The sequence below is a fragment of the Phaethon aethereus genome (genome assembly GCF_964289735.1).
Source record: "Phaethon aethereus genome assembly, chromosome: Z".
Classification (NCBI taxonomy): Eukaryota; Metazoa; Chordata; class Aves; order Phaethontiformes; family Phaethontidae; genus Phaethon; species Phaethon aethereus.
This window is the reverse complement of record NC_138577.1, coordinates 54,354,780-54,370,830: the sequence shown is the minus strand read 5'-3', so window position 1 is coordinate 54,370,830 and position 16,051 is coordinate 54,354,780. Positions and strand designations below refer to the sequence as shown.

The following is a 16,051-nucleotide window of genomic DNA, read 5'->3' as shown; positions in this document are numbered from 1 at the left end:
CTCCAGGGAGACCTTATTGCAGCCTTCCAGTACTTAAAGGGAGCCTATAGGAAAGAGGGGGACAGACTTTTTAGGAGGGCCTCTCATGACAGGACAAGGGGTAATGATTTTAAACTAAAAGAGGGGAGATTTAGACTAGATAGAAGGAAGAAATATTTTACAATGAGGGTGGTGAAACACTGGCACAGGTTGCCTAGAGAAGTGGCAGATGGTTTGCAGGATCATTTTTTACAGCTATGTGCTCTTCCAGTATATTTCTTCATGTAGAATAATTCTTCCTAAGCATGAGCAAGCATTTATCATAATCATGCTCTATCACGATGTTATATATCACTGCTTTTTAATGACTCGAACACAGGCTGGTTGCCTCAAAAAGTACAGTTTAGAAAGACATTTCTCTTTTTGCAGTTGCTAGCTTCGGAACAACCATATATGTTGAGATTTTTATCATTACTCATCTTTATTTCTTCATCTGAATTTAGAAAGCAAAAATAATAAAAATGTAATAAATACTATCAAATAGATAACAAACATCTGTGTGCTTCAGATGGTATTTCCAATTTGCCCCCCAAGTAACAAAGAATATGAGTACAAGCTGAGAACTAGATTTCATCAAGAAACATTAGTTCAGTATGCCACCTTTCAGAAGATGCTCAGCATGTTTCAAGAGTTCCTCAAGAGTCAAGGTCCACCACAGTTGAAAACATTATTGATTTCAGCAATGCAGAATTTAGTACTGAGAACAAAAGTACCAGGGTTCTCCATGCACTGTAAAGAAAGAATAGCTATGCAAGACAGATTTATAGTAAAACTCCCACTCCTCACTTAGAATGCACTTACAGCTCCTGAGGCCCAAGGATTCCGCAAGAGACTAAGTCTCTTGAATTGCCCAGCCAGAGATCAGAGGTACCAAAAACTCTCAGCCAAGCAAAAAAAGCTGAAAATGCTTGATATTCTATATCATACAGGACAACGTGGAAGAAGAACTGTAATAGTCTTCAAGCACAGAAAAGTGCAACGAGAAAGGTGCTGAACTGCTTTCCTTAAATACTGTGGATAAGACAAGAAACAATGAGATGAAATTTTTTGCAAAATAGTGTTTAAATTAATTTAGACATTCTGAAAACTTTCTCGAAGTTTGACTATTGGACCACTGCAACTGCCTTGGGAAGTGGTGTCATCTCCATCAACCAACATTTCTTAAGAAGAGGGTGTACAAACAGTTGTTCAGGAACAACGTAGCTATACCTGACCTCTCTGGTGCAAGAGAATCGCCTAGCTAAGTGGACTCACAAACATTCAGGTCCAGTGTATCAAGTAGATTTGAGAATGTAAAAGAGAGAGCTTAAACATGGTACACAGGGACACCAAAGGAAAAGTACTATTCAACAGTTCTTGTATTTCACTTTTGCAGAAAGCAGGGTGCCAAGGCAGATAGGTCCTGATACTCGTTTTGCAATTCAGCAGGAGGTAGAAGAATTTCCAACTCAGAGATGCAGTGTTCCCAGCTCAGCTTCTCGTTGATACCCACCCTGCTGCACGTATGTCAATATCTGCCTGTACTATTCTCACTTGCATAACAAACTGCATAGTCTTGGATTAGAAGATTTTTTTAGGGATTCATGTAGCTGCAATTTTCTGTGTTCCTTTGTTTCTATATTTTCCTCTAATCCACAGGCATGCTAGAAATTGATTCTAAAATCACAGTTTTGGTGAGAAAAGCATATCACTAACAAGCTTTTGTACAGTATTTTTTATGCACAGATCTCAAATCACTTTTATAAAGAATCAGTAAGCAAATATTCAATCAGAAATATAACCAGACCCTTCTATTTAGGATCCTGTAAGTTTACTAAGCTGTATCCTGCTTTACATACAGGGCTCTTCTCCACACGACTACCCCACAAGAACCCCCAAATTTTGTGTTTTCCCTGAAATACCTGTTGAGCCTTTGACACGGCAAGAATGAAGCCCACAATAATTGAACAAAAGTGCAGAATCCCAAATTCAGCTCACTATAAAAAGTCAGCATTTGATATTTTCATACGAAATGTAAATATAACCAAAAGTTAATTAATGCATTTTTTAAATGTCTTGGTATCTTTCAAACTGTCATCCATCCTTACAAGTAGGTAAAACATAAATTCTACCCTTCATTACCTTGAACATAACTTGACACTAACTCCTGAGGCAAAAATGGAGCTGTGCGAGCATAACAAAAGAGAACATGGAACAGAGCTTACTTTACTGAATGTGAAGACATTAAATCTGCAATACCCATCAAGTACAGGAAGACTCAATACCAATATTTGCTGTTAAAGACCTCTTGGGTTTTTTGCGGAAATGCCAACTGTCATGAAGATGTTAAATTATTCTAATGTAAGTAATATCATGGTCTTTACACTCTCTTTCACAAGAGCAATAATATTAAAATTAATATGTATGTGGGGGAAAAGAATTTTTTTTTCTAAAAAACAGATTTAAAGCAGAAAAATATCAGCATTTTAAAAGTGAATAATCTATTTTAGAAATGTGCACTTACCAATACAATCCCCATTTGCATCCTGCTTATATCCCATGTTGCACTCACATCGGTAACTAGAAAGGGTTGGTATACAACGTCCATTTAAACAAAGGTTGGGATGGTGCTTGCAGATGTCTATTGTCTGATTGAGTATTGCTAATAAAAAAGATAGAACATGAGACAGATATTCATATTTTCAAATAGAAGTAAATATGAAGATTCTACTTGGCTTCAGAAAGTATATTATCAGGTGCATAAATATATCTATCAAGTCAAGTATTTTTTCTAAGCACTATCTTTTGACACGACAGTAAACTAAGAAAAACAAGTAGCACTCAGAAATGAAAAACACATTAGACAAACAGTCTTAATTATGATTTACCATTTATGTATATAGCCTGATAAGATTGTCAGTGGTCTCATGAATAAGCCACGATTTGTGTGAAAGTTGCAGCAGTCTGTTCCTATATGTTTACTATTCTTCGTGTACCTGTCTTAATAATACTCCTTGCATTTTATTAACTTTATGGTTCTGATCCTAGAGATGTGCTTATGCATGCTATAAGCAACTTTACATATACGAGACTTTTCTCTGAATATTAATAATCTTGGCCTTTCAGTCAAGGACAGTGTTCCTGCAGAATAGGTAAGTTTTAATTTTGGAATAACTAGGAAAAAGAACAGTTTATTTTAAACCCTGGTGGTTTTTTGAAAACATTCAGAAGTTTTGAGTTTTATGAGTGGTGACCAAGATCGATCAGCAAGGACAGCACAGGCTCAAGGACTCAATAACTGAAGTGAAGAAAAAAATCTCTACGTCTGAACTCTTATTAAAAAAAAAGGCTCCTGAACTTCCTAATGCATCAGCTGAGGTGTCTTAAATGTGCTTGAATACAAAGGCTCTTTTATGTGTTAAGAGCACCGTATCATTTCCAGACTAAAAACTAAGCAGAAAAAAAGGAAAAAAAATAAAAGGAATGAAAAAAAAAAGAGAGAGGAACAAGTCACAACAATGCAAGTACTTACTTAGCCCTGTAATTATTGGGCCATTTCCAGTGGGACTCTGACCACCTGTCCCTACCCCTGCTCCGCCTACACCTGGGGAGAAACCATTGCTTCCAGGGATGGGAATGAATCCTGCTCCGCCTGGACCGTAGCCATTGCCATTGCCACTGGGAAGAAACCCGTTTCCTCCTGTCCCACCACCTCTCGAACCACCTCCAGCAGTAGCACCATCCACACAAAGTCTGCGGTGTTCCTCTGTTAAAAAAAAAGGAACGCACAGAGAAGCATAAAGTAAATCAACCCTTCAGAGTCAGCTTATAAGGAAGATACAGATCTTTGTATGCTACAAAAAACAGAGCACCAAATCCTCGTTTCTTTGATGCAATGTGTTCCCTCTCCCACTCCTAATTTCAGGCAGATGCCATGACTGTGACAGGTGTTATTTAAGGACGGACACTAAAAATAATACAAGGAAATATTGTAATTTACAACTATTTGTTGAAACCTTTTTGTTGATGTGTTGCCAGCAGCACTGTAATTCCCTGGTCCCTTAGAGATCATGATACAGATAAACTGAAAATACGTTTCACTAGGGATGTGGACTATTGTTCCGTGAGCAGAGTTGAAAGAATAAATGAAATACTGACAGATTTTTAGTTCAAAGTAACAAAAAACTTAACGTAACAAGAGAGCAGCTGTTCCTTTAAATCAAAATGAACTATGGACCCTCAGAGTCATTTCCTCTTTGAGCTTGACCACAAAATCTTTCCCATTTCCCAAGAACTATTTCCAAAGTCAACAAAAGGACATTGAAGAAACTAGTCCCAAACAATCATGGATGAGAAAAAAATGGTTCACAGATGGTAACATCAGTATTAAAAACATAAGAACGAATAATAATGTAATTCCTGACTTTCTTTCTCCATTTAGTTTACATTTTAAAACAGTTTAGAACATTCCAGTGACCTCCACCCCAACTAGAATGGACAGCAACGAGTAGAAAACAAACCAACCAACAAGCCACTCACCAGTTCCTCTGACAGGACACATCTCTGGGACAGACCCTACGGCCCAGCACCGACCGGATTCACAGCAGCACTGCCTTTTGGTGAACCTACCAGGAAGCTCCTGTGCACAGCGGCCATTCACTACGTTGGAGAAACATATACTTGCTCTCTGATCTGGAAGTTAATTTGAAAAGAAAACCAAAAATAGTAACATGAACTCTCAAAATTACTTTTCCCTTATTCAATTCATATAAGGATTAAAATGTTTAAAAACTTTTATTGGAAAAAAAATACAAAAAACAAACCCCAAAATATCCCAAAACACACCCAATAATTATCTGAGGTGATCAGCACCAATACATTCCACATTTGGTTTTCTGTTGTATCACATATTTGCAGTGACACTAGTCTTGTATTAATCCAACATGCAATCTTAAAGTCTGCTCAAACTAGCAGCAAATATGGATGAAACAAAAGATATAAAGCAATACAAATAGAAACTAGATACAGATATATAAAAAGCCTACTATGGCAAAAATCAAAACATTTCACGTAACAACTGCAGCATCAGTAAATTAATTTAATAAATTATTCCTTGGCGTAGATGTATGCAATTGAAGAAATGCTTTCCAATCTGTTCTGCTCAGTAGACTGAATGTACATTATTTTTAGTAGTGCCATGTGAAAACTACTCTATATAAATATGACAGTCTTGATTACATTCTAGTTCCTTCAAGGACACATTCTAGATCTGTTACTGTCACACTCCTGAATGCTGACTAGGAAAAAGGCTCAAAGAATTTGGAAGACATGGTACTAATTACAATAACTGAGGACATCCTGCTGTTTTGGTTAAAGGTAGTATTTATCTTAAACTGGGAAGAATAAAATTTTTATTAATATGGATTTCATGTTCTTCACTTTTCTCCTAAGTAAAGGAGAAATTATGTTTCTGAAGTATAGAAATTATACTCCAATACTATAAAAATTTGAGAGCACAAGAACTTTCAGACACATGTTCATTTAAGGGAAGGAGACTCTGTAACATATGGGTCTGCTTTAGCGGACTAGGGCATGTGATTTCTGTCCAATTGGTTTTGGGAGCTGACTTTAGAAACCAGATTGTAAAATATGCCAAAATCCATAGAAATTTTGATCGTTTTGGAAATCATAGGTTCTCAGTATTCCTGAGGCTAGCCACAAATACTTTTAAACTTGGGCACTCCTCAGGCGAACCTGGATAACAAAAGCTGGCTACATTGTGCAAAAAATTATCCATGTCAAATCACATGTAGGTCTTGTGTTGCCACTGGCTTACTTCATCTATCTGTAATTCAGAAATACCTTCAGAATTTCCATCCCTTTCCCAACATGAACAACAAAGTGCTTTGAGATGTCTGAAATGGCAGATGACCCATTCCTGGAAACATTCGAGATCAGGCTGGGCAGGGCCCTAAGCAATCTGATCTAGTTAAAGATGCCCCTGTTCATTGCACAGGGCTTCGACGAGATGACCTTTAAAGGTCCCTTCCAATGCAATCTACTCTATGATTCCAAGAAAAAAGAAGCACCACACAAGATCTAGAAAAGACACTATTATTAGCAATTGTTAATTTTTTTTTATGCATGGTATGCAGTATTTTTAGTTAATTCATCAGAATGTTTTATACCATATAGTTGACATGTGCAGCTGTATAAAAGAAATTGCCACATGTGAAAATAAGCATACATCTTTTTTACAATATTGAAACAGGTTTTAAATAAATTGTCCTGTAAAAGCTGCAATCTACTGAAATCTAATATTTGGTTTGTTTTATTACCAGTTACAGCCAAATTAGTGGCACCTCAGCATACACTATTTAATGACCTCTGAGTTTATATATGTGTCTTATAGTGGTCTCTAAAGGTTAAATTAACAGATGCGAAATGGAACTTGAAATACCAAGTAAGGATAAATGTTTGTTCCTTTAAAACCAAAGAGAGCTTAGCTTTTGGTTTCATCAGATGCAGGTTAGAGAAACATATATAATTAATATTGCCTATGGGAGCCTAGACAACAGAGAGATATTAACTTTTTTTTTGCTAAGAAACTCCTGCCTGAGATCTGGATCTCTCAGGCTACAGTCCCTCTCAGTCGACACAGAGGGATCTGCTATCTACATAAAGATGGTTGCAGTGGCAATCATCATTAGAGGAAGACCTTATGAATTTTTAGTGGCTGGATCACAGGTAGTAGAGTTAGCATACAGTGAGGTCCTGGGGCAGGGGGGGAGTGCTAGATGGTTGGGACAGATGTTCTGCTGCTGTATATAAATTGCCTTACTAGCCTTAAAAGCTCTAAAAGCCTACAGGGAGGAACACATACCAATGCAGCGGGAGCCATCGGTGGATGTGACATAACCGCGTGGGCAGATGCAGAAATAACTTCCCACAGTGTTAGAACATTCACCACCTTCACAGATTCCTGGGATGATGCTGCATTCATCAACATCTATCCAAAAAGGAAAGACATAGGATAATTAGCAGAGCACTTGAACATACTGTAGTAAAAAGAGGCAAAGAGGGCTTTTCTGAAATGAAGCTGTTGTTCAACTCAGATTGAATAACGTATTGCTGGTATTTGCATAATGAAGTAATTTTGTTTGCCACCTAATGCAGGCTTTCTTTATACATTCAAAGGGTGCACCACTTCACATTGCAGAGTACATGTCAGCAGTCTGGGATTTCTTCTGAATGATACATACTGACTGTCATCTCTAAGGAAGCACACAACAGATACAATGCAACACCAAAATACACATCCTGCTTTTGAGCAGAAGGAAGGGAGGATGGTACAGCAGCTACGCATGAGAGCTCTAGGCTTCTGTGACCACAGAAGTATTGCTCACCAGATCTGACTGCTTTCTGGCCTTATAATAACTCCAACTGTGAGCAAGAATTTTGTTCAAGCTCTTCAACTGCAACCAAATGTTGCAATCTTACTTTTCTTCTGATATTTTTCATCTATTCAAAAGTTTCTGCTAACAAAAAGCCGTGGTCTTACCTGAACACTGAAACAATTTTGTATGTAAATACATACAAAGTGAGATGGCATCAAGTTGATGAATGAGCTGCTGTGTGTAACAAGGGGCTGCTAGGGCACTTGGCACCAGGACTGAGAGTACCATGTGCTGTCCCAGCACAAACTGGAAGCAGAATGAGGAGCTGAGGCAATGAAAAGGAACAGGAGGAAGCAGACTGACTGTATTGTTAGAGGTGTGAAGCACAGCAGAGCAAACAGGAATGGAAGAAATAGAAATGGGAAGAAGAGCATGAGTGTAAAGACTACGTTTTGACCATTTATACAAATGATCCATTTTAAGTAACCACTTAATTCTACCACTGTGACAATCTTTAGACATATGAATATTTTTAGGGTCATTTTAGTAATCCAGTTTTGCATTTAAGTGATCTCTGTATATTAGCTTTTTGAGTGGCTTTCAGTGAATGTGAACTGTGGCCCAGGTTTAACACGGGAGGCATTCTGCGAAAACATGGGAAAACATGAGCCAACTTTCTAAGTAGCTTGAGATGAGCTATGTTTTCCAGCTGGAATGATATGGTACCACAGGTTTTGCATGGCTTGATACCAAAGGTAGTCATAGGTACAAGACTTTGGCTTAACTTACTTGTAAAAATCTGGATGCATTAATTTAAATTAGCTTTCATACTGCGAAACAAATTTTAAACCAAAAAAATCAGACCGTTGAACCCAGACTTCCTCATGTCAAATAATGCAGAAGAAACATCAGAAAGAACGTATAACAGAAATTATCTTGTGATGACACTATGAATGTTTCCACATTCCTTGTAAGAAAGCTTTGAGACCCCACAGACCATTCCTTACACTTCTACACAGACCTATCATGTCCTTGGACCTGTCACTCCAGAAATTCTCTTGAGATGAATGACTACTTGAGAAATAAACTTTAGGTGTTATTCCTTAGAAGACTTTCTGTGATGAATACTTTGCTCTTTCCCTTGCTACATTCTCCACACTGAAAACTCAAAAAAAAGGAAGAGTATCAAAAATATCTGGCCTGCAAGGGACTATATTAAAGAGGTAACTCCCTGCTGTGGGAAGGTCCACACATGAAGAACTCCCTTTAGATATGAATCTACAGAGGACATTCAAGTACTGAAAGGAAAATTAAGTTTTGCCACAACACCACCAAGAATGTGAGAACTTTTCTTTGTAAAGTGAAGGTACAAATAAAACAATTCCTCTCCCACTGGCATGTCATTTGGAGTGCCATTGTAAAAAAGACAATTTATCTCACAGGTAACGTCTTCAAACTTCCTAGCTAGTCCATATATATACATGCATCCTGTGGCCTTTGTTGTTCATTTTACATTATGAAGCAGAATCATAGGAAGTGAATATTTTGTCTTTTTAGTAAGGTTATTTAAGCATTTCACAGAACACAAAAAGTTTAAGTTTTACATTAAAATAGTTACGAAACGATGACAACTATTGCCCACATTTTAGATATCTGCTCAAGTATGTACAAAAGAAAGTGTCATTTTTGCTAAATGAAAACACTTCTAAGAAAAAATGCTTTCACTTAAGACTTCATAGTTACCCACTGCAGAGATTCCAGAATTCCAAATGATGGTATAAATCAAAACAAAGTAATTCCCCAGGAAATCTCTGAAATCTTGCATTAATTTACTATATTAAAGACAATATAGATAACGTGGTGAACTGCGTACCATCTGATTTAATGCAATGAAATGAAACCATGTGTGTAAATCAAAACAGAGCCGGAACCAGCCACATGCCTTGTTGAGGTCTTTCATGCAGTACAGGTCTTTCACAATCCCTAAGTCTTTTGAACATGAATATTGTCTTCTGTATACACACAGAGTCTGAAATATCATGTCAGAAAGACAGGGAAGATAACTGGACAAAATGAGGACTCTGCAGGAACAGCTTACTTCTTCTGCAAAGTGACACCTTCCTGATGGCAGAGTCACTGGATGTTCATGCAAGAAAACTCCCTTATTTTACTATCCCTTTAAGCACACCTTCAATCTCAAGGAAATACTACACTACACTTTTTCATCACTACTGTAGTGGTTCCAAAAGTAAATTTCAAGACTAGTTCTAAAGATCAGAGGCACCCAACTTTATTAAAGGTATCACCAACATGGTGATCACAATTTACCAGCAGGGAAATACTGTCTGAAGATGCAAATGCTGTACACAGGAACAGGATGGCACAAAGCTGGTAGCAACTGCCACCAGTGATATGTGAGCAAGTTAAAATTTAAGAATCCTTGTGCTAGGAACTAGTTACATAGCATTTTCAAAATATCTGGTTCATTCAGTCACTCTCTTAGCGAGTGGATCTTAAATATTGTAGGTTTCATGGCATTTTGGTTTTTTTTTTAACTGAGGTAGAACAGCAGGTACTACACACAAGAAAAAAGCCCACAAGAAAAATGAATCTATAAAAATCTGACTACTAAAACCAGCAGTTTGAAAACTCAGTTTCCCCTTCATTTTCACTCTGGCACTGGTAACCACTACTTTAAAGGCAATAATCTTAATTACAAGAACACAACACCTGCTCTTCCACCAAAGGAATCCAATTCCAAACTCACTGGGTCATACAGCACAAAGCCCAGTGAGGTAATAAGTAAGTGGAGTTTCACAGAATCATAGAATCATTAAGGTTGGAAAAGACCTCTAAGATCGTCAACTCCAACTGTCAACCCAACACCACCATGCCCACTAAACCATGTCCTGAAGTGCCACGTCTACACATTTTTTGAATGCCTCCACTGACGGTTACTCCACCACTTCCCTGGGCAGCCTGCTCCAAAGTCTGACCACTCTTTCAGTAAAGAAATTTTTCCTAATATCCAACCTAAACCTCCACTGGCACAACTTGAGGACATTTCCTCTCATTCTATCGCTAGTTACTTGGGAGAAGAGACCAACACCCACCTCACCACAACCCCCTTTCAGGTAGTTGTACAGAGCGATAAGGTCTCCCCTCACCCTCCTCTTCTCCAGACTAAACAATCCCAGTTCCCTCAGCTGTTCCTCGTAAGACTTGTGCTCCAGACCCCTCATCAGCCTCATTGCCCTTCTTTGGACACACTCCAGCAACTCAATGCCTTTCTTGTGGTGAGGGGCCCAAAATTGAACACAGTATTTTTGTAGCATTGGCAAGTGAAAGCCATAGGAAGGAAGTAGTTAGCCATTTCTGCAAAGCTGCAGGACATAGACCATCCTTCTCACCTGGCTACATGCACAGGAGTTTAACACTGTCTAGGGCTCTTGCCCAAGAATGACAGGGAGCTGGGAAGGGAGGAAGTACCTTCCTGAAATATGGGCAGTGACCAGCATGGAAGGAAGAGTCCACAGTCTCCAGCCAAAGAGAAAAACATTTTTTTAACCAATTAACATGGAGAACCCTTGTGGAAGAATAATTTTTTTACAGGAGCAGTACCAAGTCAGTGGATTTTTTGTTTCACTAGTTTTTGAGCTAAATTTGTGTCTCTCCTTCCCCCTCCCTGGTTCTTGCACATGCAATTTTTTCAAGACGACCTCTGTTACCTCTGACTGGAAATTCTGAGACTTTACCTCAGGAAGAGTTATTTTTAGGATAGCTGATTGAAATGCAATTTCCTCCCTTCCCCCCTCCAAAATACATAAATTAATGGTCCCGGGGAAAATGCTCCAAAGATAGTAAGAGGAGATGCAGTCTCAAGGGTGAAAAAGACTGCTGGTGTGAATGGCTGTGGTTCCAACATTGCACACGAGATGAGAAAGCCAGTCTCAATGTGAGAACCAATTTAAATGCATGGCATAAACTTTGCAGGTGTGAGTATTAATAGGTGAGCTTCTGCCAAAAAAACCCAGCCTGGCTACCTGTCATCCAGAATTCATGACTTTTACTGCTACAGTAAGCAGGATTTTATGAATAACTGAGTTAAAAGTACCAGAAAAGAGGCTCTGAAAAAGGGTTCCCTGAAAATAGTTTTAGTCTATAGTAATACCTGGTACTATCAAATCTGAATAACACAGTGTAATGAAATTATACATTTAAGCAGGAAAACCAGAAATAGAACTGTTTTTTTTAAAAGGTTCTTTGCATTTTGATGCCACGTTTTAAAAAAAAAAAAAAGCAGTTAGCCTGTGTCATATAGTCCTAGCCTTTTGATGACAATAGTATAGCAACATATCTTTTTGGAAGAGCATCAGAGGCATCCTACCTCGTAGAGTACCTTCGGTTATAAAGGGTGTCATAACTAACTACATTTAGTCAAGGAGTATGACATGTTTCAATTTGAGAAGAGTTAAGTGGAACACATTTATTAGATCCTTGAAGCACTAATAAGTAGTAATCTACCTCTTATGTAAATCAGCAAGCACAACTGTACGCTTATTTCTCCTCTCAGTTTATCTAATACATCTCTGAACAACCCATAAATGCAATTTCCATTAATTCTGGAAGACAACATCCTAAAAATGAACAGAATTTCATTCATAAAAAGACAATGAAAACTCAATATATTGTAGATCAAAATTTTTAGGCCAAAAACCAGAAGGGTTTGGTGTTTTCTTTTGTTTAGTTAAGACATCATACCAGTGCTCCAGATTTCTGGAATTTGGTACAACCCCTGTAATGGCCTTTTCCAGATTTTTTTCTGCTCTATGCCCATTCCTTAAATCCTTCTGTGACTTGTCCAGTAGTGGAAAGAGTTGTTCTACCTGCTATAGAAGGTCTGTAAATCAGGAATATAGAAAAGCTTCTAAGTAAAATCAGTAACATTGACATCAGTAACATAGCGACAGCTATGACGTAGTTGCCATCACAGAAACATGGTGGGATGCTTCTCATGACTGGAGTGCTGCAATGGATGGCTATAAGCTCTTCCGAAGGGATAGAATGGGAAGGAGAAGCGGTGGGGTGGCTCTGTATGTTAGGGAGTGTTTTGATTGCATAGAAATCGAAGATTGTGAAGACCAAGTAGAGTGCTTGTGGGTAAGGATGAGGGGGAAGGCCAATGAGGCAGACATCCTGCTGGGAGTCTGTTACAGGCCACCCAACCAGGATGAAGAGACGGATGAGACATTCTATAAGCGACTGGCGGAGGTCTCGCATTCGCTGGCCCTTGTTCTTGTGGGGGACTTCAACCTACCGGACATCTGCTGGAAGTATAACACGGCAGAGAGGAAACAGTCTAGGAGGTTCCTGGAGTGTGTGGAGGATAACTTCCTGATGCAGCTGGTGAGTGAGCCCACCAGGGGAGGTGCCTTGCTGGACCTGCTGTTTACAAACAGAGAAGGACTGGTGAGAGATGTGGTGGTCGGAGGCCGTCTTGGGCTTAGCGACCACGACATGATAGAATTCTCGGTTGTGAGGGAAGTAAGGAGAGGGGTCAGCAAAACTGCTATCATGGACTTCCAGAGGGCAGACTTTGGCCTGTTCAGGTCAGGGAAACAGTCCTGAAGGACAAAGGGGTCCAGGAAGGCTGGACAGTCTTCAAGAAGGAAATCTTAAAGGCGCAGGAGCAGGCGGTCCCCATGTGCTGTAAGAAGAGCTGGCGGGGAAGGCGACCGGCCTGGCTGAACAGGGAGATTTTGCTGGGACTCAGGGAAAAGAGGAGAGTTTATCACCTCTGGAAGAAGGGGAAGGCAACTCATGAAGAGTACAAAGATCTCGTTAGGTCAAGCAGGGACAAAATTAGAAAGGCAAAAGCCCAGCTAGAGCTCAGTCTGGCCACAGTCGTAAAGGATAATAAAAAATGTTTTTACAAATATATTAACAACAAAAAGAGAGGCAAGGAGAATCTCCATCCCCTACTGGATATGGCGGGGAACATTGTCTCCAAGGACGAGGACAAGGCTGAGGTACTTAATGCCTTCTTCGCCTCAGTCTTTAATAGCCACTCCAGGTATCCACAGGATATTCAGCCCCCTGAGCTGGAAGACGGGGATGGAGAGCACAATGTACTCCTCATAATCCAGGAGGAAGCAGTCAAGGACATGCTAAGCCACCTGGACACCCACAAGTCTATGGGGCCTGATGGGATCCACCCAAGAGTACTGAGAGAGCTGGCGGAGGAGCTTGCCAAGCCACTCTCCATCGTTTATCAGCAGTCCTGGTTAACAGGGGAGGTCCCAGAAGACTGGAGGCTTGCCAATGTGACACCCGTCTACAAGAAAGGCCGGAAGGAGGATCCTGGGAACTACAGGCCTGTCAGCCTGACCTCTGTTCCAGGGAAGATTATGGAGCGGTTGGTCTTGAGAGTGCTCACAGGGCATCTGCAGAACAGCCAAAGGATCAGGCCCAGCCAGCATGGGTTCATGAAAGGCAGGTCCTGCTTGACCAACCTGATCTCCTTCTATGACCAGGTGACCCGCCTAGTGGATGAGGGAAAGGCTGTGGACGTTGTCTACCTGGACTTTAGTAAAGCCTTTGACAGCGTCTCCCACAGCATTCTCCTGGAGAAACTGGCGGCTCATGGCTTAGACAGGTTTACTCTTCGCTCCGTGAGGAACTGGCTGGATGGCCGAGCCCAGAGAGTTGTGGTGAATGGCGTTAAATCCGGCTGGCGGCCGGTCACGAGTGGTGTTCCCCAGGGCTCGGTTCTGGGACCAGTCTTGTTCAATATCTTTATAGATGATCTGGATGAGGGAATTGAGTGCTCCCTCAGTAAGTTTGCAGATGACACCAAGCTGAGTGGGAGTGTTGATCTGCTGGAGGGTAGGAGGGCTCTGCAGAGGGATCTGGACAGGCTGGATCGATGGGCAGAGGCCAACTGTATGAGGTTTAATAAGGCCAAGTGCAGGGTCCTGCACTTTGGCCACAACAACCCCATGCAATGCTACAGGCTTGGGGAGGAGTGGCTGGAGAGCAGCCCGGCGGAAAGGGACCTGGGGGTGCTGGTTGACAGCCGGCTGAATATGAGCCGGCAGTGTGCCCAGGTGGCCAAGAAGGCCAACAGCGTCCTGGCCTGTATCAGGAATAGTGTGGCCAGCAGGAGCAGGGAAGTGATTGTGCCCCTGTACTCGGCACTGGTGAGGCCGCACCTTGAATACTGTGTTCAGTTTTGGGCCCCTCACTACAAGAAGGATGTTGAGGTGCTGGAGCGTGTCCAGAGAAGGGCAACGAAGCTGGTGAGGGGTCTGGAGCACATGTCTTATGAGGAGCGGCTGAGGGAACTGGGGTTGTTTAGTCTGGAGAAGAGGAGGCTGAGGGGAGACCTTATCGCTCTCTACAACTACCTGAAAGGGGGTTGTGGCGATGAGGGTGTTGGTCTCTTCTCCCAAGTAACTAGTGATAGGACAAGAGGAAATGGCCTCAAGTTGCGCCAGGGGAGGTTTAGATTGGATATTAGGAAAAATTTCTTCACTGAGAGGGTGGTCAGGCATTGGAACAGGCTGCCCAGGGAGGTGGTGGAGTCACCATCCCTGGAAGTGTTCAAAAAACGTGTGGATGTGGCGCTTCAGGACATGGTTTAGGGGACATGGTGGTTCTGGATTAATGGTTGGACTTGATGATCTTAAAGGTCCTTTCCAACCTAGTGATTCTGTGATTCTGTGAACCCTGAGCTGGATTAATTTTATAGGTCATATTTTCCCAAATAGCCTAAGCTACCTAGTTACATTTCTACACATGAGGGCATACAATATACAATTTGTTCTCATGTGCTTTGGAAATCCTTTAAACCTACTTCACTGATATACAATTTCCATTAATTTCTGAAAGGTCAGTGTCAATAAACTGTAATCTGAGGCTCAAAATAAATCTGGTAAACTGAATATATCCCTTTTTACTTTTTTTCAAAAAAAAAAAAAGAAACAGAGAAATAAAATGCAAGCAAATACCTAGCAAAGCCATGTACATTGCTTAGCATAGTTCTAGCAAATTCCATTATGGCACAAAAAGCGCGACGTGAACACTCCTACTTATTCTAACAATAGCTGTTGTTTCCAGGAGGAACAACAGGAGAAAAAAACCCTAACCCACAAAACACATCTGGATGCTTAAGAGGAAAAGATATAGTAGGGAATCTGAAATCCCACCTTCTGAAGTAGAAAACTTGCTGTTAAATAAAGAAGGTCTGAACATTTAGTGTAAGATTCCAGCCTCTGCCTCTGAACACTGGAGCCGTGCCTGGTTACTGACTCCAATTTGGATTTTATCCATTGCAGCCAGCAAATAATATTTGATCTGGGTTTCCATACTTAAAGGGAGAGGAGTGAGCAGAATACTCCATGCTACATCACTGCTATATAATGTTTTAAATAAAAACGTCATTAAAACAATGCAGTTTCTGTTAAATAATTTCTCAGTACACAAGTTCTAACTCACAGGAGACCAATTCCTTATATCCTTCCCAATGGCCCAATCCCTATATATAAATGATGCAACTTCACTCCAGTGACCAGTCCCACTAACTGGAAGTGTAACAGTTTGAAGGACTGGCTCTAGTTTTATCCTGTAAATCTCAT

The 16,051-nt window shown here is 40.4% G+C and overlaps 1 protein-coding gene across 1 annotated transcript in view; it reads right to left on the bottom strand.

The window, feature by feature from the left end:
- Window positions 1-16,051, bottom strand: part of FBN2 (fibrillin 2) — a gene marked incomplete at both ends in the record, with an annotated part of 177,172 nt that overhangs the window by 103,955 nt on the left and 57,166 nt on the right. The window contains 4 exons of the mRNA XM_082013613.1: window positions 2,543-2,680; window positions 3,551-3,784; window positions 4,558-4,710; window positions 6,902-7,027. Of these exons, the coding sequence (XP_081869739.1) occupies window positions 2,543-2,680; window positions 3,551-3,784; window positions 4,558-4,710; window positions 6,902-7,027 (651 nt within the window). The remainder of the gene's footprint in view (window positions 1-2,542; window positions 2,681-3,550; window positions 3,785-4,557; window positions 4,711-6,901; window positions 7,028-16,051) is intronic.